This window comes from Capra hircus, chromosome 2, assembly GCF_001704415.2.
Source record: "Capra hircus breed San Clemente chromosome 2, ASM170441v1, whole genome shotgun sequence".
In the NCBI taxonomy this organism is placed as follows: Eukaryota; Metazoa; Chordata; class Mammalia; order Artiodactyla; family Bovidae; genus Capra; species Capra hircus.
The window spans coordinates 99,758,742-99,781,217 of NC_030809.1; the positions used below are offsets into that span (position 1 = coordinate 99,758,742).

General features: G+C 37.0%; 1 protein-coding gene across 2 annotated transcripts in view; it reads right to left on the minus strand.

Annotated features, from left to right (window-relative positions):
* The window catches only part of PLA2R1 (phospholipase A2 receptor 1), a 125,303-nt gene continuing 107,251 nt past the window's right edge, over positions 4,425–22,476 (minus strand). The window contains exons 21-30 of one of the 2 annotated variants that reach the window (XM_018063573.1): positions 20,734–20,851; positions 19,916–20,046; positions 19,444–19,588; positions 16,088–16,326; positions 13,805–13,973; positions 11,860–12,000; positions 10,870–10,986; positions 9,417–9,593; positions 6,619–6,651; positions 4,425–6,487 (exon numbers count right to left, since the gene is read on the minus strand). In XM_018063573.1, coding sequence (XP_017919062.1) covers positions 6,273–6,487; positions 6,619–6,651; positions 9,417–9,593; positions 10,870–10,986; positions 11,860–12,000; positions 13,805–13,973; positions 16,088–16,326; positions 19,444–19,588; positions 19,916–20,046; positions 20,734–20,851 — 1,485 coding nt within the window. In that variant the 3' untranslated portion in view covers positions 4,425–6,272. The remainder of the gene's footprint in view (positions 6,488–6,618; positions 6,652–9,416; positions 9,594–10,869; positions 10,987–11,859; positions 12,001–13,804; positions 13,974–16,087; positions 16,327–19,443; positions 19,589–19,915; positions 20,047–20,733; positions 20,852–22,476) is intronic. The other variant, XM_018063574.1, reaches the window with a different exon arrangement.

A 22,476-nucleotide genomic window follows, 5' to 3' on the forward strand; every position in this document is an offset into this window, starting at 1 on the left:
CAGTTTGAATTTGTCTGATGTTTTTTATTATTAAGTCGGGATTACGCATTATTTGGGTAGACACCAAAAAGGTCATGTGCCCTTCTTAGGGCATGATGCTAGAGGACACCGGATGCTGCTGCGGCTCATTACTGCTTATCTTAACCCTGAGGTTTCTCTTATAAAGTTAGTACTTTCCAGGTGTAATGGAAGTGGAATTCCAGTTATAATTAACCAGAATTAATGGAATTCCACTTATAATTTATGACTATTTTGGAGGCAATATATTAAGGGTATGAAAATTTCCTGTTTCTTCTTAAATGTTCACCCACGAATTTTAGAACCCACTAGCGGATCTTGCTGTAACAATTATTACTGTTGTGTTTTCCTAATGGTGATTTTTGTCTCTCTCATTCCTTCTACATTTTTAATTGGAATTCTTCTGTAGAAAAGAACTGCTGCTTCTCCTTGATTTACTTACTTATTTATTTTCATTAATATGAACTCGTAGATATTCTATGCTTAAAATCCAATACTATTATTATTTTGTTACTCAGTGTTTCAATTTTGACCATTGGGAGCTCCTTCAGTTTGGTCCTGTGTCCTTTGGACATGATCTCATCTTTTTGTGAGCATTTCCTTACTTTCTGGCATTACAAGATATTCCAGTTTCATCTTGTATTTTTCCTGCCCCAGACCTGAAACCAATCACTTCACCAAGAAGCCCTAATTCTTTTGATTGGTAATACCATAACAGTTGAATTCTATCATAGTCTATTTAAAAATAGAAATACAAACTTTTAGCAGTCAAAGATTCTTGTTTCTTTTTCTGTTTAGTCTTGTATTTCCATTCCAATCCCCCTATGAATTTTATCCTAATGTAATATATTTTTATTCTTGAAACTATTTTATTAATTTCCTTGTCATATTTGCCTACAATAAAAAGATAAGTTAAAATTATTTTTTTTAATTTCCCTGTGAACATAGGCTGTGTTAAATAAACATTTTCTTCTGTATTGAGTTGCCATTACAATGACTATTATTACAATTATTATCTACAGATATGAATATATTACAATGGTTGATAAATAATTAGTATATATAAAAATAAAATGTTATATTTCATCTCTTACTGAAATGGATGTACCATAGATGAAATTAATTAATATTAATTAAAAATTGCTAGCATGAATCAAGATTCAGCATGAATTCTATTCTCCCCAGCCCCTTTCTTTTGTAGCTATATGTGCTGAGAAAGCTGGCAGAGGTTTTTGGTGCTCACTACTGTCCATTATCCTCTCCTTGCTGAGCACACTGGGAGACCTCCCAGACTTCCCTGCAGTTACATTGGACCCTGTGACTAATTCTGGCCAGTGGTACATGAGAAGATGTGCCATGTTATGCTTCTAGACCCAGAAACTTCAGAGTTCTCTGCTCCTTCTTAAAATGACTATCAGTTATGCCTATTACTCTTTCACTTATGGGCACCTTGTTTTGCCTGGCATACAAAGGTTGGGAAAAATAAAATATTGCTAATTTTATCATACTTTGGTCAATACTAATTTTCTATTAAATGTCTTTATTTTATACATGCTTTAATCAACACTTGATTTGCATGTATAGTTCATCCAATTTAATGAAAATTTTCATCATAAAACCTAATTGGTAAAGCCAGTCTTTATTGTCAAATGAGCCAAATAAGACAATGTTCAAAAAAATTATGATTTCATTTTTCAGTTCAAATAAGCATGATAATACTCTTCCCCAAAGTTCAGTTAGAAATCTAAGATAAATAAAACACAGAGCCTTGCCATGAGCTTATAAAGTGACACTTCAGGGTCTTATCAACAGTTGCACTGTCTTTACTTTGCTTTTCTGAGATATTCTCTCCGGATACAGTCTTTCATAATAGACAGGGGCTGGATGAGATGAAGTCTCAAAGGAAGGTAGTTATCACTCCTGCTGTTTATATATATGTATATGAAATGCATATTAAGTTAGACTATCCCAACATGGGCAAAATAACCCATTTCTAATTTATCACTTCATCCTAACAGAAAAATGTATGAAAAGAGGGAAAGACATGAGAATATATGTGGCTTTAAGAATTCCTTTATTAAAAGAAATTTCAGTGACATCATTATTTTGAAATTTTTTCTGTCTTTGGTCCATGGAGGACTTTACCAAGATAAGGCATCATCATCATATTTTGAGTAAAAGCCATGTCTTTTATTTTTTTCGAGGTAGAGATAGACATTTCTGCTAAAAGAGATGGGAAAGAAGAACTAGCATGACACCTTGATCTCAGGCAAGTAACTTCTAAGAAAGAATATATTTAAAGGTTAAAGAATCTTGAAACTGAGCTCCCCAGCAATATCCCTGCCCCTGTATCCCTTGGAAGTCTTTATGTACCCATAGGGTACATGTTCTCAAGTTAAAGACTGTTAATATGGAGAATGTATTTCAATAGCCCATGGAAACTACATAATTACTCAAGGAGATCTTTAACTTCTGTGAGGCAGAGGTAAGGGACCTCTGAGGCAACCAAAGCTTTTGGAGATAGAGGTCCTACTATGGATATTTAGGAGGAGCCTGGACCCATGAATAACTGAATAGATCAAAGTTGGTGTGGATGAGAAATAAACCTTTGTTGTACTAAGTCAATGAGATTTGGGGATTGTTTGCTATAGTATTAAGCCTCCTGACTAAGAGAGTAGCTGATGACGCTACTTCAGGTGTGACATGGCTTTATTGTCTAGAATTGTAATATCCAGGTAGGGAATTGAATGGGAATCACAGACAATTCTCTAGGGAGAGGCAGTGCCAGGGAAAGCCAGGATGGGGCCAAATCAAGAGACTAGACTACACGTTACACCAAATACAGACTCCATAAAGATGCCAGCAGGACTCCCAAGTCAGTTATCACCTACTCCTACTCCCCCCCCCCGCCACCGCCGCCGTGCCACAAGGACACAAGTGAAGGTGAATGTCACTCAGTCGTGTCCGACGCTTTGTGACCCTTTGGACTATACAGTCCATGGAATTCTCCAGGCTAGAATACTGGAATGGGTAGCTTTTCCCTTCTCCAGGGAATCTTCCCAACCCAGGGATTGAACCCAGATCTCCCACACTGCAGGAAGATTCTTTACCAACTGAGCTATAAGGGAAGTCCAAGAATACTGGAGTGGGTAGCCTATCCCTTCTCCAGTGGATCTTGCTGACCCAGGAATTGAACCGGGGTCTCTTGCATTGCAGGCGGATTGTTTACCAGCTGAGCTATCAGGGAAGCCCCCACTGCAAGGACACAATGAGTTTCATATATCCAATCACCATTTTGAGAAGGGAATGTCAACTCTAGAAGACTGAATGTTTATCTAATGAGACCAGGTAATGCACCCTTGATAGGAAGTGGAAATTTCAATAGAAGAAACATTTAAACTGAGACAGTTGAAATTGGAAGAACCCAAGATATCTTCAGTTGGAAAGATCTTTAAAATTTCCCATCACTCAGAGCTATAGAAAATAATTGACTCTTTTTGGAGGGGGCATATTAATTATCCAGTCCCATCACTTCATGGCAAATAGATGGGGAAACAATGGAAGCAGTGACAGACTTTATTTTTGGGGGCTCCAAAATCACTGCAGATGGTGATTGCAGCCATGAAATTAAAAGATGCTTGCTCCTTGGAAGAAAAGCTAAGACCAACCTAGACAGCATATTAAAAAGCAGAGACATTACTTAGTCAACAAAGGTCCATCTTGTCAAAGGTATGGTTTTTCCAGTAGTCATGTATGGATGTGAGAGTTGGACCATAAAGAAAGCTGAGCACTGAAGAATTGATGCTTTTGAACTGTGGTGTTGGAGAAGACTCTTGAGAGTCCCTTGGACTGCAAGGAGATCCAACCAGTCCATCCTAAAGGAGATCAGTCCTGAATATTCATTGGAAGTACCGATGACGAAGCTGAAGCTCCAATACTTTGGCCACCTGATGCGAAGAACTGGCTCACTGGAAAAGACCCGGATGCTGGGACAGATTGAAGGCAGGAGGAGAAGGGGATGACAGAGGATGAGATGGTTGGATGGCATGACTGACTCATTGGACGTGAGTTTGAGCAAGCTCCAGGAGTTGGTGATGGACAGGGAAGCCTGGTGGGCTGTAGTCCATGCGGTCACAGTGTTGGAGATGACTGAGCGACTGAACTGAACTGAGTTTGTGACCCTGCTATTTTGTTTCTTTTCTTGTATAGCTATGAAGTCTAGCTCAGATTAAAAATAGTTGTGGAAGAAAGTGTTTTTAAAGTGCACATATATGAATAAAGCAGATTATCTCAGTACTTATTTCTGTACTTTCATTAATGGTAAGTAGTGTGCGACCTGTCCATGGGGATGTGGTTTAATACTAAATATCAAAGTACAGAGCACTGATGCACAGTACAGTTTTTTCCTGCAAAATCACTTTACTAATGACATACTTTGTCAAATTTTTATGTGTGACTGACTATTCGCTTCAATATACCTTGACTGGAAGGATAGTTGATTAGCAGTTTTTAGCAAGACAACGGACAAGAACAGAACTTTAATTTCACTTGACAGATGATTAAATTGGGCTAAACATCTGGCTAGTCCAGGCCAGTTCTTCTTTTGAGTCATAAACATGCAACTGCCACATAATGTAATATCTTTTAAAAAAGTCCCTGAACAAGCAAAATTATAGAAGTAGATTGTCTCAGCATGTAATGACACAGCAGTAGCAAACAGCTGCTTTTGGACTCTGTATTAATGTTTCAGGCCACAAAGACTTCATTCTTAGGACACGTGCTTCAAATTGTGTTTCTAATGATGACAGTTTTCCATGTAGAGGCTTATTCCTACTTTCTCTTAGCTTCATCTTGTGGCTGTTTTCCACCAGTTTTGAGGCAGCTGTAATAATGAAAATGCACACTCTAGGGAGACTCTCCCAGTTTCTCTCTATCGTAGGCCCTTACTTAGTTTTCATACCCACCTGCTATTTTATTCTGTTTCTTGACTGCTTTACTGTTGGTTTTCCTTCATTAGAAACTAAGTGCTTACCCCAGTACCTCCAGTTTCTAAAATGGCTCTTGGTTCTTAACAGGAACTTGATAAACATTTATGTAATGAGTGAAGTTTTGAATATTGATTATGAAGTCTTTTTTGTTTATAAGAAATGAATGAAGGAAGACCAAGTCTGTGATTTTTAATTTATGGATTAGTATCATGCTTTTATTTTTTACTGACCACACTAACTAGTCTAATGCAAATGGAGGTGGTTCCCCCAAACCATAATTTACTAAATAAACTCTATACAGCAAAGATATCTAGATTACTCTGGAGAGTAATTTTTTAGTACTTCTCATCACATCCTCTAGTCTCATTCTAATGAAACTGTAATTCAGATCTTTAACTTTTCCCCTTTAAATTCAAGTTACATTTTATATCTTTTGGTTGTTAGGAGTGGTATACACTTTATATCTTTAGTCTTAAATAAAGCTCATAAATTTTAAAAGTATTAAGATCTCAATATATTCCTTTGAGCTTATCTATATGTTTTTTTTTTAAAAACTAACTTTGTTATCATTTAGTAATTGATGATTTTAGGTCACATTGCATGGCTGCTTGTGAAAGTGTGCTACTAAAAGATTTTTACTATTTAAAGAAAGGTTATTTTTCTTTTCCTTTAGTTTGAGAAGACAGAACTAATAAAAATGAATGTCACCCTAAATATTAGTAGAGAGTCCAGAACCTGTGAGTATTAAGCTGAGATATTAGTGTTTTGCAAACCCTGCTGTTAAACTGACTGAATAAAAACCAAACAAGAATCCTCTCAGAAGCTTTTTCTCTTTCTTCTACGAGTGGAGGACTTTAAAATTAGTTTTGCTTCCCATCCCCCTCTCTTTTCATGGAATGAGTATTGGTAAACATCTGAATAGATATCAAATTAGCTTAAAAATTCCCCAGAATTTTCGGTAAAAGCATATTAATGCAAAAACCATTATTCATGTTAGTTTGAGGGGTCTCATTTGGGAGTTTCTTTTAATAGTTCTTATTTTCTGAATAATAAGCACTGTAAAATTTCCCCCTTGTAAGAATAGATCACAGTTTGAGGAAATAAATAAATCAACACCTATCTGATTTGGTTACAATTCAAAACCAGTAATCATTTTAAGAATAATGAAGATGGTGACACGATTCACATTATAGTGGCATCTGGTCTGTAAAGGAAAATACTCTTCTTTGCTCATTCTCACCGCCGGGACGTTCTCTCACTTCATTATTATTGGTCATTCTTCTCAAGATCAGAAATGAGAATATTTTCTTCTAAATGTACTGTACTAAAGTTGGTTGAAGGATAGTAAGGATTTCTAAGCTGAGCAAGTCTCCTGAAGATAATGTTCTTGCGCTTGTACATGCAGAAAGAAAGTGTGGAAATTGCCAGAATCACTATCAGTGTCAGTGCTACTGTAAGAGGTATAATGCTGTGACTTGGTCCTGCAAGGAGATGAAAAAAGAAAACTTCAGTGACAATGAAGTCAGATGGTTACTTTCACATGTTACTTTCTATTTTATTTCTATTTTATTTCTATGAAAAATCAAAATGTTCTCTACTGTTCCAAACCTACCTTTTCCTGGATGCTTCTTTACTGTGTGAATATCTAAAATCAAATACAAAGATATTGAGATGAAATTTTCCTTTTAATTCAGCAAAGTTATGTCATTACTTCAAAAAATGATGGCCCATGGATCAAATCTGAGCACATGTTTTTATAAGTAATGTTTAATTAGAACTCTGTCGTCTTTGGTGGTTTTTTTGCTACAGTTGAAGTGTGACAGAGACCATATGGCTCCTATATCCTGAAATATTTACTATTTAATCCTTTACAAGAAAAATTTGCTGACCCCTGATTTATTTAATCATCAATATTAGTGCTCACAAAGACATATACTGCCTTTTTTAAGCTCAAGAATCCTCATCCAGTCTCAGCACAGTGCTGCAATAAAAATATGAGTGAAATATAGTCCCTGCCTACAAGGAACTCAGTTTTGTTGGGATCTGATGTGGAGCTGGTCCAGTGATGATAACCTCCCTGGCTTTTTGCAGATTTAAAAATGAGCACCTTCTCATGTCTCAGGAATCTGGGGAAATGAGTAATAGCTCTTCCATTCAAAAAGTTTGAGGGTTCCTGTTTGAGGATCTTCTACTGAAAGAATATATCTTTTCCAAGTAGACTCTATATCAGAATTTGAACTCTGCTATTTTTGATCTAGGCAAAGATCCAGAGAATTATACAGGGAATGACCCAGAGAAAGAGCAGTAAAGGACTTGTCAGTGGAGGACTACTTGGTGCACTACCTAAGACCCATGAAGAAATGTCAACATTGTTACCAGTAACAAAAACACACTTATATATATGTATAAAACCTTGATTTTGCAATTTAAAAACAATACTGTATGATTTTACATAATATTATTGAAAATGTAGTATTGTGTGTAGAAAAGTTATGGCCAACCTAGATAGCACATTCAAAAGCAGAGATATTACTTTGCCAACTAAGGTCCATCTAGTCAAGGCAATGGTTTTTCCAGTGGTCACGTATGGATGTGAGAGTTGGACTGTGAAGAAGGCTGAGCGCCAAAAAACTGATGCTTTTGAACTGTGGTGTTGGAGAAGGCTCTTGAGAGTCCCTTGGACTGCAAGGAGATCCAACCAGTCCATTCTGAAGGAGACCAGCCCTGGGATTTCTTTGGAAGGAATGATGCTAAAGCTGAAACTCCAGTACTTTGGCCACCTCATGTGAAGAGTTGACTCATTGGAAAAGACTGATGCTGGGAGGGATTGGGGGCAGGAGGAGAAGGGGACGACAGAGGATGAGATGGCTGGACGGCATCACTGACTCGATGGACATGAGTCTGAGTGAACTCCGGGAGTTGGTGATGGACAGGGAGGCCTGGCGTGCTGCGATTCATGAGGTCGCAAAGAGTCGGACACGACTGAGCAACTGAACTGAACTGAACTGAACTGAAGGATACTTATCAAAGAAAGACTGATGAATGGGTATTCATTCTCAGGATGGAGGCAGTGGGCAGGTGTAGAAGGGACACATGGAGTCAGAAAATTTGGGTACTCCTCCCTGTGGCCTCAGTTTGGACAAGTACTTTTCTCATTTGTAACATGGGAATGTTCTATCTGTTTCACTGCCTTGAAAACTTGCCGTGAAGGATGAAAGAGGTGTCCTGTGTAGTACAGGAAACCTTAAAGATTTGAACAGACATGAGGTGTTTCTAATTTGTTCTTGGTAGCTGAATGCTGGTGGTTGCTTGGGCACACTATTAGGTTAGCTATGTTTTCCACACAGAGCCGATACCCACACTTTTGGAACCTCAAACTTTGGTTCCTATACCTACCAGTTTCTGCTTTTTCATTGCCAATATCTAATCAGTCACTAAAGACTGATGATTCTCTTTTCCATTTCCTCCCTCCATTTTTGTTCTGGTTCTAGGGCTCAAATTACAACCATCTCCCTTACATCCACTGTAGGTATCGACAGAGTACTTAGGGGTTCCGCGTGTCCTTCACCATGAAGTTCAGCTCTTTAACCCAGCACTCCCTGTGGATGGAACCTACAGAAATATGCTTTTACCCCCATCACCACCTAATGTGGACTAGCCTTAAGTTCATTCTCTATTTCTGTCTTTCGTCTTACTGAAACGTTTCTCCAGTATTCTTTCCCTTCTCTATTCTCTTTATCTTTTACTATTCGAAAGCCTCATCCCCTCTCTAAAGTCTTCTTCAGGAGCCCAGACCACATCAATCCCCTGTTCTTTATAATACTGGCATCTGGAAACTGTTGTGAATATTATAAACATCTTCCACTGTCAATAATCCTTACTGTCTTAGAAATCTGTATCATTTGCAACTGACTAGAATTTTCTGGCTTATATTTCTAAATTTTTTTCACCACAAAGATGAAGTTAAAATATGATTTATAATATACTATGCCTTGCAGTAGAAAAACACATCTACTTATCCACAGTAAGGATACCTAGGCCTGAATTATATTTCCTGTGACCAAAAATGATACTTTAAAATTCTGAGTTGCAGTTGCCAGAATGAGAGTTGCTTGTTTACATTTCCAGCTCTATTTGCTTGAGGTAAAACTGCTTTTCTGCCCATTAATATAACAGCCAGATGACACAAGAAAGTCATAGTCTTTGAGTTGATTTATAATGATTTTTCTCTGCATATGAGAGAAAGCTGGTATGTTCTATAAATTATTTGATGTAAAACAAGACAATAATGTCAGAGTCTGTTTGAATACTCTCTGAATACCTGAATTTTAAAAGTTTTAAGTGTAAAGAGGTGGGTCAGCTTTAGTCAGGGTGGAATCAAATGAGGATTTACCTTTTAACTTTACCTACCTGCTTCCATTTTACATATAAATCCCTTTTTGTCTTGACACGAGGATAATTGCCACACTCCTTCAGGAATCTTCAGGGCAACACACAGATGGGGTTTGAAGTGGTCCACCTCTGGCTTCCGAATACCCCAGTTTGATTGATCTGTGGGAGTTCCATCAAACCACTTTATGGTTTCATCTGTGGAAAAAAACGCTAACTTATTATGAATTACGTGCCTGGTTATCAAACATACTAAGTGTTGAATAAACCATAGAAAGCGGCCCCTAAATTTAATGAGACTCTCCTTATCTGAAGCATTCAATTCAGTAGGTGCAATCATGAGCTCATCATCAAGAGGTAGGTGTTAGTAAAGCTGTCTCGTGAACAACTCTCTTTATGGTAGATACGAGGTTCTAATGTAGTTCATTTGAGATATCATGTTTCTTAATATAACAGTTTGAATTTTAAAAGTTCTTTATCATTATAACCAACTTGAAGAAATCATCTGAAGTCCTAACATCTATATCATTACAAAAGAGCTCACTTTTTAAAAGAATTTTACAGTGAGCTTCTTTAAAAAAGCAAGCCAGTGGTGTACCAAAGGGTGAAGATGCTGGTAGAATCTATCTGTGTGTAAGTGATAAGGAGGTGCCTTGTATGAAAAGGATTTAGAACAAGCAGTATAACTAAGCATACGTCTGTCAGCTTTTTTATTATCACCCTGTGCTAGAAGTTTTAAGCAATATCTGTGATTGAAATACTTTTCTTTCCCAGTGTGGACCCATCCTCCACCTTGGTATACCCCTGTGACAAGTTCTCCATTCCAGTTTAAAGTAATTTTCCTTACAAGTACTTTCTTTGTTTAATTTATTTATTTTTAATTGGAGGATTATTGCTTTACAATGTTGTGTTTGTTTCTGTCATATATCAGCGTGAATCAGCCACAGGTATACATACGTCCCCTTTCTTCTGATACAAGTACTTTCAATAACCATCAATAACGTAAAGAAAAAAAATCATACTCTCATCTAATTACAAACTCTGGCTTTTATGAGTAGCAAATAACAATTCTATTAGCACTGTTTATCACTGGGATGTTTCCATAACTCTATTGTACTCTTATATGACATTTGGGAACCCAGGATATTTTAAAGTAAATATGGCTTTGATGTCTTATGACTAAGTCTGTGAACACAAAGTTCCAGTCAAACATCTTCATAATGTGAGATTAAGTATAAAATAAACTTGTTGTTTGTTTTCATTTTTGGTTTTCTGGGATTATTTCAGAGACCAAGAGGGTATAAAAAAAGGTTAGCAACGCTGTCTTTGGAAGAAATGGCTTTAGGATTTATGATATTTTTTCACAGCAAATGGGCCCAAGGAGAGCTTTCTGGTTTGCAGATGTCATTTGCATCAACCTTGACCACTGTGTATTTATTTATGCCCTCTCCTCTTTTCTACCCATGTTACTTACTGTCACCATCAAACTGAGCATTCAGCCAAATCATCTGGACTGAAGAACGGAAAGCTAAAAGCTCTTCTAGAAGAAAAGAGTTTTCAGCTTCATCTTTGATTGTTAAAAGATTAGAGCCTATAAAAGAGACAAGTAGCAAATGAATAAGTATTTGTGTATATATGTAAATATAATTAAAATAATTCATAAACCTCAGCCTTTGACACATTTAATCAATGGTAGAGCACTCCCTCAAACACCATACACAAAAGTAAACTCAAAATGTTTTAAAGACTTGAAGGTAAGATGTAACACCACTAAACTGCTAGAGGAAAGCATAAGCAAAATATTTTCTGACATAAATCATAGCAGTATTTTCTTAGGTCAGACTCCTAAAGCGAAAGAGAGAAAAACGCTGTATACCAGAAACTAACACATTGTAAATCAACTATACTTCAATTTAAAAAAAGCTCAGGTTTTGAAAAGTGAAAATTTCCATTGTAAATAAGTAATTTTTGATTAAAAATTTAAAGGTAATATGACACATTAGAAGATGCAAACTGGTACTTAAAGCATAGAATGTTAATTTGGGAGAACAGTTAAGATTCATATTCAGATACATTCAAAGGAAACACTTTTTTGGGAATGTGCAGTATCCTGAGACATCACCTTGGGTTTTTCATTGTATTCTGGACATATTAGCTGTAAATTCAATAATATTTACTTTTTCAATTTTTTTTCCCCACCTTGTCACACTACCGATTGAAGCAAAACAACACAACATGCTGCCACTTCACCCAAAAGCGATGTTTTCACTCTGCCCTTTCTTGACAGCTCAGCGGGTCATTAGCAAAAGGCCCACTGAGTGCTTTTAAAAGAGGGTACTATTTCAATTATTTTTGTTTTGCTCCTAAAGTCACTGAATTATCAGACAAATGAAGAAATGACATTGTTTACTGAAATGTCAAGAAGGAACACATTGAAAGCATTTTACCACCACAAAAGAATTACCTTTCTTTTTGCAAAATTCATGAGCAGCCTCAAAACTTGTACTGTCTAGGACTGTAGAAAAACTGTAGCAATTACTTTTGAATTTTATCCAGGGAATTGATGCTTCTGAGCACAACTCTAGGTGTCCAGACAATCTTGTTTCTATGAACAAAATCAGTTATGATTTCAGGGTGGTAACTGGGTTCATTTATTGAGATAAACATTGTATTACTCTATGAAAGACCAAGATAAATATATGTAATGAGATTTTCATGATAATACTCTGAAAGAGGGGGTTTAATGTAAATGATCACAAAACTAAAATGGCTTATAGCATGTCTGACAGAAATAATCTTTACCTATACATAACAGGGTATATTAATGCATAGCTTCATAGGCTTAGTTTGGGTGCTATCTTTCATATTTACAATTAGGATTGGAAAAATGATTGGAAAAACTGGGGAATGAGATTCATAGAAATACTAGCAGCTGAATGAAGTTGACAAAAAGGCACTTCAAATGAACAAAATGTGTTCCATTCAGTGGTGAAGATTTAGTAAATCCTTGCCTGCTAGTTAACTTATGAGAGAAAATAAATCATTCAATAAAGTGTCATAACATAGCACAGCATAACACATCATAATATAACATCATAACAAAGTAACATATCATATCATAACATATCATATCATGATATAACATGACATAACATAACACCACATATAACTAAGTAAAATTTGGGATGGTCTTAGCTTCAGAGGGCAAGCATGAGAGTCAGACACATCCACGCTGAGATCCTAGGTGTGTGGCTGTGGGTATGTTACCATCTTCCCCACACTCCCACACACATAAAAGAGAGTTAACAATAACATCCTTCCTATAACTTAAGAAGTTTAGGTGGGCTAGTGTCTAACAACTTAAGCACTCAGTAAATGCAGTGTTATTGAGAAAACAAGGATAATTTTACAGTGTTTTAGAAGGAGAATTGGCTTTCCCAATATATATGACTATCATTTACATTTTTGTCCTGAATTGTTTTGATCTGAAGTTATGTAATATGTGTGCTATTTGACTTACAGCATCCGGAGTATAAGTAAATACATGCACGCTTACTAAATGAGAGATTTAAAAAGAAGCCAGTTAGTGTTAAGGAACTCTCTTTTTATATGCCAAAGCAATCAAAAGAAAAGGGCCCTGATTTAATGGGATAGATATGACATCAGAGATCAAGGAAACTTGGCTTCTGCTCCAAGAAGTAGTTGTTAGACATCTATGAGATCTTCAGGAAGCTATCTAATGCTCTGAGTTTAAGTTTAATTTTTAAAGTTCACCTGGTTGGACAAGGTGACTTTTAAGTGTAATGAGATTTATTGTCATTATTACCATGTTTTATATTTGCATATAAGTATGAATATTATTACTATGATGATGATGGTTCTAGCATCTTATTAGTCTTGGACTTAAACAAGTCCTCAGTATTCAAGATCCTCCACACCTGCTCCTAATCCATGGTTCTAGCTTGATTTCTTACTTCTCTCACCATAAACCTGCCATGCAGGAAAATCCCAACACCAGCTTTACTTATACATGTCCAATCCTTTCTTCCTTCCATGTGTGCCCAGGCCTTTCTGCTCAGAATGCCTTGCCATGCCCCAGAGTTTCCTGATTGTACCCATTCATCAAGACCAATCTCCAAAGTCATGTCCTTCAAGAAACCTTTTTACTTTTCCCCAAGTGAATCTAATGTGTCCACTTTCTTGCTAACCCCCACAATGCTTGCTATGGTTCTTGTATCATTTGGTAGCCTGCCTCCTGTAACAGTTGTTTGTCTGTATATCACCTACCAGACCAAATCCTTCTTGAAGGCAGAGAATTCTTTCTACTTTCCCTCAAAGCTCCTGCTTAGCACAGTGCCTTGCATAGTACAGGTTCACAGCACATATTTCTTGAGTTGAATAGAACCTACTAGTGGGCACTTGACAAATGGCTCCTTGCAGATACGACTCGCAGGCTGTGCTACTCCAGCGTCCATGGGCGTCAGCAAAAACACAGTCACCAAGGAAGGATGATTCATCGTCTTTCCAAAAAGTGAAGGAGGATTTGGTACCATCTGACCAGTAAAAATTAAGACCGTTCTGTGGAGAGAAATTGGACCATCATTTCCTTGCTGTGAATGCTGGTGGCGTCGGCCAGTGCTGTCTGAGCAGCCCTGAATTCACACATGGATTTTTATTTCCACTTCTAGACATATTTTAGGAAGCCTAGGACAGCTTGTGAGTATGGCCTGACAAAAAGGACTCTCTGACACAAGCAGTATCTTTTTTAGTTTTGGGGAATCCTTGGTTCCTGTCCATCCAATTCCCCAGTAAGCAGTCAAAGTGAAGCTGTTCTGTATCTTGTTCTTTATTGTTGTTCAGTCGCTAAGTTGTGTCCAACTCTTTTGTGACCCCGTGGACTGTAGCCCGCCAGGCTCCTCTGTCCACAAGATTTCCCAGGCAAGAATACTGAAGCGGGTTGCCATTTCCTTCTTTAGGGGATCTTCCCAACCCAGGGATCAAACACGTGTCTCTTGAATTGGCAGGTGAATTCTCTACCACTGAGCTACCAGGGAAGCCCATCTCATTCTTTACACCAAAAGAAATTTAAGATTGAGCCACAGGTTCAGTCCCTGGGTCAGGAAGATCCCCTGGAGAAGGAAACAACAACCCACTCTGGTATTCTTATATAGGAAATCCCATGGACAGAGGAGCCTGGCGGGCCATAGTCCATGGGCTTGTGAAAGAGTCAGATATGACTTAGCAGCTAAACAACAACAGCATCTACAGGTTCATGCATGTAGTTGAAAACATAAAAGTGCCAAAGAAAACTTGGCTAAATAGTTTATGCTCTTAACATGGGAAAAGTCTTTCCATGTCTGATAAAATAATCCAGAGACCATAAAGCAAAATTGCCTACAGAAAGTGAACACATTCTGTAATACAAAAATACGATAAGGAAAACAACAACAACAACAATAAATGCAACAAACAGCCATGAAACACCATCCTTTCAGCTATCCTACTGGCAAGGATTAAAATTTTGACATACCCAGTGTTGACAAGGATGTGAAAAACTAGACGTTATCATATACTGTTGTTAGCATGTAAATTGTCACAAACTTTTGGAGGGCAATTTGGCACCATTGCTTGTTAAAATTTAAAGTGTACTTCACTTCTGGGGATTTACCCTACTTGTACAAGGATATTTGTTGTGCCTTGTTTGGAACTGTGAGAACTAGGAAGAACCCAAAAGTCCATTCACAGGAGAATGGTTCTATAAATTGTGGCATATCAGTATATGCTGCTGTCTCAAAGACTGTATCAGACTTTTATGAGCTGACACAGAAAGCTGTACAACCTATATTAATAAAAAGGCAAGGTTAAGGACAGTATATATATAGTATGAGCTCACTTATATTTAAAAAAGAGTATACCTTTTAATATATTACATATATATGCATACACAGAAAATTTGTAAATGACATACAAGAAACTGTTTACAGTGATTGACTTTGAGGAGTGGAACTAGAGGTCAGGATTGAATAGGTTTACTTTTCATTATTTGAGTAACCACTTTCATTTAAAAAATATTGTTTTCCAAACCATATCACTAGAGGGGAAAAATAACATACATTTTAAATTACAAGGAGTACTGAATTAATTAATGACCAAATTTCTAGGCAGGAGGCATGATTCATTTTTCTTGGGGATTCTTTAATTGCAGCAAATTACCCGAATTCAGGTGTTTGAGTTCAGGATGTATTCTCGTGCACATATGAGGCAGTATCCTGAAATTTCTCAGACATCTTCAGAGAACCTTTGAAGGGTATTAATTTCCAGAAATTAGGCAAGTAGTTATTTCCTCTAAAAAGGGACACCTTTATTTTATAGTCATATGCTGCTCATAAGGTTGGTCAATAGTTATTGTATGCTCATAGTATTAGCTGCTCAGTCATGTCCGACACTTTGTGACCCCATGGACTATAGCCCGCCAGGCTGCTCTGTCCATGGAATTCTCCAGGCAAAAATAATGGAATGGGTTGCCATTTACTTCTCCATTGTTCATAGGGTTGGTCAATAATTATTGTATAATCCAATTACTCAAATGTTACATTTACTGTTATTTCGTGACTCTGTTTTTCTGTGGTAATGTCAGTGGCTATCTCACTAAAGAGGTAGATGTGAAACTTAAGGGATTTTAGGGAACCTACATCTTCAGTGAACAGTCCAATCCAGTGGGCATATCCCACCCGGTTAAGGATAACAGTGAGGAAAGACTGGTGGTACTGGTCTGTAATGCTGGCCAGTTCTGCTCCATGCATCAGGCAGGTTTTTAGTGCTGTATACCAAGTCATATTTGCATTAATTATTTTGTAAGTTCTGTTTCCATATTCTAAGGTATTAGGGATTGGATACATATCAGATGTATTTATACTGTGTCCAGAAGCATCTAGAACAAGAACAGAAACAAAAATTATTTATAGCATCTGGATGAGAATAGGGGAGGCAAAGCTTAGCATGGATCCCAGTACAATGATCCATACTATTGTTAACATCAGAGTTTTTCTTCCCAGAACTGACTACTTCAAACTGAAGACAGTATCTGTAAGTATAGGTGGCGCTAAAGGACAAAAACACTTAGAAAATTTAATGAATGAGTTTTTAAACATATATAAACATATACTGAATCATTTCTCGATTTCCTGTTTTTGATAATCCCTTGTCAAACTGACCACTCTTTGGTGAAACTGATAGTGACCTCATTAGGCAGGTTTAATTCTAAAATATAACACTATTAAACTTTTGAGACTCATAGTTGCTATCCTGTTTAATATTAATATAATTTCTAAAAAGAAGTTAAAAATAAGTTAATAAATGCTTAGAAATACATTATAGTTCTTATAAACCATTATTATTAATACGTCACCCCCTGTCAGAGTCAAGATTTATAAATGAAAAGACTAGGTTTTCCCACACATGATACTTGGTTCTTTGTGTTCATGAGTGGCTGTGATCAAGTGGAAACCAAGCTCGTGTGTTATACAAAGATGTTTCCTCTTTGATACACACATTTGCCATTTTGTTCTGTCCTATATTCAGGCTAAATTTAGGAATTCTAGAACACAAAGACAGGGTTATTTCTGAACTGTCTGGTCTAAAGTAGCTGGGATTTCTCTCTGTATACTGGTTTTATCACATTTGGGGTGAAAAGGAGCACGGGGAGATGTAGATAGACCCAAAGCCCTGGGACTCAATCGCAGACCTGACCCTAAATGGCTTAGAGACCTTGGCCAAATTAGTCAGTCTCTCTAAACTTCAAACTTCTGGTCTGCGAGAGATCACTAAAGCCTTTGTTAGAAGTACAAGGGTAAAATTCAAGGAGATGTTTATGTGGAGCACTTGCTATAGGATGTGGAACTCAGCAGGCACTCAGTAAGTGCTACTTCTTGCTCTCCTCTCCTATTCTTGTCATACTCTCCCAAATAAAAATGGCAGAGTGGGGACTTGACTTTTCCTGACTCTGTTACCTCAGTGTAGCAGTAATACATATTGTAAAACCAAAGTGAAACAAATCTATTCACCAACTAAAATATTTTTTTACCAACTAAATTTTGATGGACCACACTTTCATCATCTGTTTTTCTTTGTAGAAGTTTGTTTACCAGCTGATGTACCAAGTCTAAACGTTATTTATATAACACTAATATAACACCAAAGTAGCTATTTAATAACAGTTATTAAAACTAAAGTAACTGAAATTCTTTGTATGTGTGATTTCGTGCCATTTTAATTGACTCTCCCCACTGTCATGCACCTGTATTTTCACATATATGAATTTCTCGCTATGTTATTGATTTCATCATTTCAAAACATAAGTGATTTTGAACACTACAATATGCATCTGCTTCCCTGAGAAAGCTAGGTCCCCTGGAAACCAAATTCAAAATTGGGGGGTCTTGATTTAGCCCTTGTCTCTCTTTTCATTTAGATATCTTTATTCTTTTGGGCAAATCAAACTCTTTAGGTTCTAAACCGAAGGCAAACACGTATTCATATGACAAATAAAGAAGAGGAGCCAGAATTTGGATAGTCAGAATTTGTAGACCACAAGAACTTAATGTAGTTGAATAGTAATATAATAAAAACAGTAATAAGGAAAACAATAACTTTCTTAAACATATGCTGGAACTTGCTAAACATTGTATATATGTAATCCATGAAATAATTATTATTCCATTTTACAGATGCAGAAATGAAGATTCAGAGAAGATGACAAACTTTACTGACAGTTTATTTACAGAGATGGGGTAGGAACCCAGGTGGTATTTGAACTCCACCACCACTGCTCTATACTGTCTCCAAAAAATCATATATATTCTTAGTTCCAGAAATATCAAAGCGAGAAAGTGGTTCAGAGAGTACTAAAAACGTCAACATTATTGTTAAATACAATGATTCTATTCCTATAATAAATATGACAATTCTATTCTTAGAATAGAAGAGAATCATTGTATTTAACCAAGAGAACTTGAATACGTTCCTTATTTTTCCTAAGCCTCAAGGTCCTCATCTGTAAAAGGGAGAGGCTTTTACCTACTTCATAGAATTGTTGTGAGGATTTTATGGCATACTACTTATAAAACGAAGGCACAGTTTTATGGGTGCATCATAAGTGTGCAAGTAATGATATACTGATATTATTTTATTCCTACAAGGCTCTGCTCTTCTCATAATACTCTTCCTATAACTGATCTGATATCTTCTTTCAGTTCCTAACCACTACTATGCTTAAGTGATAACTATGAACTAGGAAATAGGGTTTTCCTGAAACTGCTTTTATGAGGATGGTTGATACTTAGTAGCATCAAAGAGTTTGCATGTATGTAACACTAAGAGGTATAATTCACATTCCAAGTAAGCATGTATATCCTCGGCTGCCTACAGTTCCACACAGCTCTAGACACAGACAATGGCCTTCTAGGGAAGCCTGGGACTGGGTAAAAGCAAGAGATGTGAGCTCTTGTTCACTGTTATTTTTATTGCTCAAGGTCACTTAGAGTGCATCTACACTGCTCACTGTCCCTACTGGCTGCTTGTAGCACTGTAGCTCTGGTATTTGATACCGGAAGTCACTGGGCGTTCTGATAATCAGACCTAGAAAAGTGCTGCTTGCCATGTTTAGCCACAGATACCATTTTAGGATTCCTAAAAAGGAATTAGGTAGTGAGTTGGCTTGTTTCCTTGACTCTTTTCCAATAATTTTTCAATGTCTTGTTAATAATCTGAACAGACCCAATCCTACAGCAAGCAGTAAAACCTTTTAAAATGACCGAAATGAATGCATAAACTTGGTCATCACTCAAGTGGTCTCTGGAGTCCTTAGAACCCCACTAGCGGGCACAGCCCTGAGGTAGTGGAGATTAAATGACCATATTTGTGTAAAGATCAAAGAATAAGTGCTGGCGCTATTAGCTATGAAACTATCAGTTATACAGTGTGTAAACAAATGTGGAAGAGAAGAGTGGGCCATGGAAATGAAAGGAATAAAAAAGCAAATATTTCTTACCCTGCATTTTTTCACAAACAAACCCATAACCTTCTCTACAGTCTTCAAAATACCATTTTCCAGTGAAATGAAAATTAGGATTATTTGACAGCAAGCCACAGAGAGGAGTGCGTTTTTGAACTTCAGTGGTGTTGTGATTTGGAATCTTCAAAAAAAATACATGTTTAAAAAAATGGTAACATATAACATTATTATAACCCTGACATTTTTATTAAGAACATAATTTTAAAAATTCAAACACTATTATTCCTTTATTTGCACTTAATAAACTTGTTCACAAATCACTTTATAACCCACAAAATAAATAAATATTGTGATGAGTAATTACATCTATGGAATGCATGAAAATTATATGAAATTACATTATTAAAATATATTGACAACAAACTAATAAAAATAAAACTTCAGTAAACAAGGATCAAATAAGATCTCTTGCTAAAATGACTGATAAAAAATAATTCTTAAAACTTACATTTATTGTATCAAATGGAGACCAATTAGAATATGACACAGGCCTTCCATTTAGCCATTTTTCATAATCATCATTTTGTAACCCTATCCACACATTAGTGGTATGGCCAAAAAGATTCATGGTAATGAAAGCTGAAAAATAAGAATACATTAGCAAATTTAATACACATAAACCATGTGGATAATCATCACATTCTGTTTATAGCTATGATTTTATTTAAATGACAGCAAAACTTAATTACTAATCAATTGTAGGAATTCATTACTTTATCCTTATTAAGGTAATACAGTCTCTTTCATTTTTATTCAGCTTAAATTGACAGAAATTAGCTGGCTAAACCTGGAATTTCATCATATCATTAACAAAACAATTTTCAATGTTCATTCAATGTCTTCCTAAGCAAAGAAGGGCTAATCGCTTATGCTTAAACTAAAGTATACAATTATTGCCTAAATAGCAAATAAAAGTATGTAGGGATCTAAAAGAATCTGAAAAACTATACCATGCAATTATAATAGACTTTACCTCAGATTATTTTAGCTATTTTGAAATACTGATCATAAGTATGTCTTTATTCTTTCCATTACTCCTGGTGAGACAAAAAGCTCTGAAAAATCAGCAGCTTCTAAGCAATAGAGTGTACTAACTTTTACAGATATCATGATATAAACCATATAGGTCACACTGAAAAGTTAGTGTCACCAGCAACATAATAATTAAAATGTTGGTTTGGAAAGGTTAGTATTTCAGAGAAATGTTTTAATAGACACTTCAGTAAAAACGGCGACTTTTGCCTGATTGAACATTGAGTACGCTACCTTGTTCCACCTCATTTTCAATGGCAACCAGTGTCCCCCCTTCTTCAGCACAAAACTCTTGAGCAGATGTCCAGTTCTTCCAGTCACTTGGGCCTTCAGGGATTTTCAGCAAAAGGCACTATAAAAATGTCCCAAAAAAGCATTCATTTCCATATTTTTCTAAGTGAATTAAAAGTTTCCTAAACACACCAAGGATCAGCTTTGAAGATTCTCTATGATTTTCTTGGACAGAAGTGACTCTTTTTTTTTTTTTTTCCAGCTACTCCAAAGGTGTGAAAGCAAAACCAAGAGGACCAGCTTTCAGGGAGAGTCAGGCCTTCCGTGCATTTGCATCAGGCGGCCTCAGAGACAGCGATGTGTTTTGTCGTGCACGATGTCAGAACAATGTCTTCTGCTCAGTGAAAACTAGGATTCCTTCTGAAAAGAAGCCAGCCTCACTGCAGAGTTGACAGGGGAGGATTTCATCTAAAAAAAAATTTCTTTCGGTGGCAGTTAATATGTTCATTTGATTTTATTTACAAATACACTCTCTCACTTTTCAGTGAGAGAGGAATCCTGGGGACGCAGACCACATCAGGTATTTAAAGTCCCTAAATACTTGGAGTCAGCCATGTGGTCCAAAAGTCAGTGAGGAAGAGCGGGAAAAGAAAAGAATGAGCCAAAGGGAAGAAAAGCAAAAGCAGGACCAAGAAAGCCTAGGAAGGAGAAACCGAAGGGAGGGGCACAACAGTGTCCAGTGGAACTCAGAAAGAAGGCTGTGGGGCTTGGCAGTGAGAGCTGCCTGTTACTCAGGAGAGAATCACGTCTGTGGCATGGCAGGGGCTACTCATTATGGAACAAGAGGTATGGAATGGTAACTGCTAGGCAGAGTAGGCAAGGTGAAGAAAAGCACCTCCTCACTGAACTCTGTGAAGTTTAACCATGATAGCCAAGCTATATGGAATCAGAGGAGAGGAGATAGAAAGGTAGAAGAGAAAGCCTTAGGCAAAGTTCCAGAGAAGTCGGGAAAGACTTTCTGCAAAAAATATTCCGTGTGGATTATTCTCTCATCAACGAACATAGCCATCCCCGCTAGTGACGAGTCTGAGCGTGAGATCTGCCACTGAGAAAATCCCAGCTACAAGGGTATTCTAGGTTAATGTGGCACCCTGCACTTGAGAGAGGATCCTACCCCATCCTTCTTTAATATCTAAATGTACCAGTCCCTCATCTTTTTCCTACCATCATAAACCCCTTAAAAAGCAGAGACTAAATGTTCCTCCTCTTTGAACATCACAACTAAGAAGGTCTTCAATAAATATTTATGGAACAAGATAAAAGCCAATAGACCCTGAAATGATTGTGAAGTGACATTCTGAAGATTCTAGATTTAATCCAGTGGTTCTCAAACAAGACCATTTTGCTCCTTAGATTATATTTTGATAATGTCTGGAAACATTTGGATGTCATGGTTCAGATAGGGTTGGGCAGGTGGGGAGCATTGCTATTGACATCTAGTGAGTAGAGACCAAGGATGCTGCTAAACATTCCATAACGCACTGGTCAGTGTCCTGAAATGAACTGAACTGAACTGAAGTCGCTCAGTCGTGTCCGACTCTTTACGACCCCGTAGACTTAGCTTACCAGGCTCCTCTGTCCATGGGATTCTCCAGGCAATAGTACTGTAGTGGATTGCCATTTCCTTCTCCAGGGGAGCTTCCCAACCCAAGGCTCGAACCCGGGTCTCCCGCATTGTAGACAGAC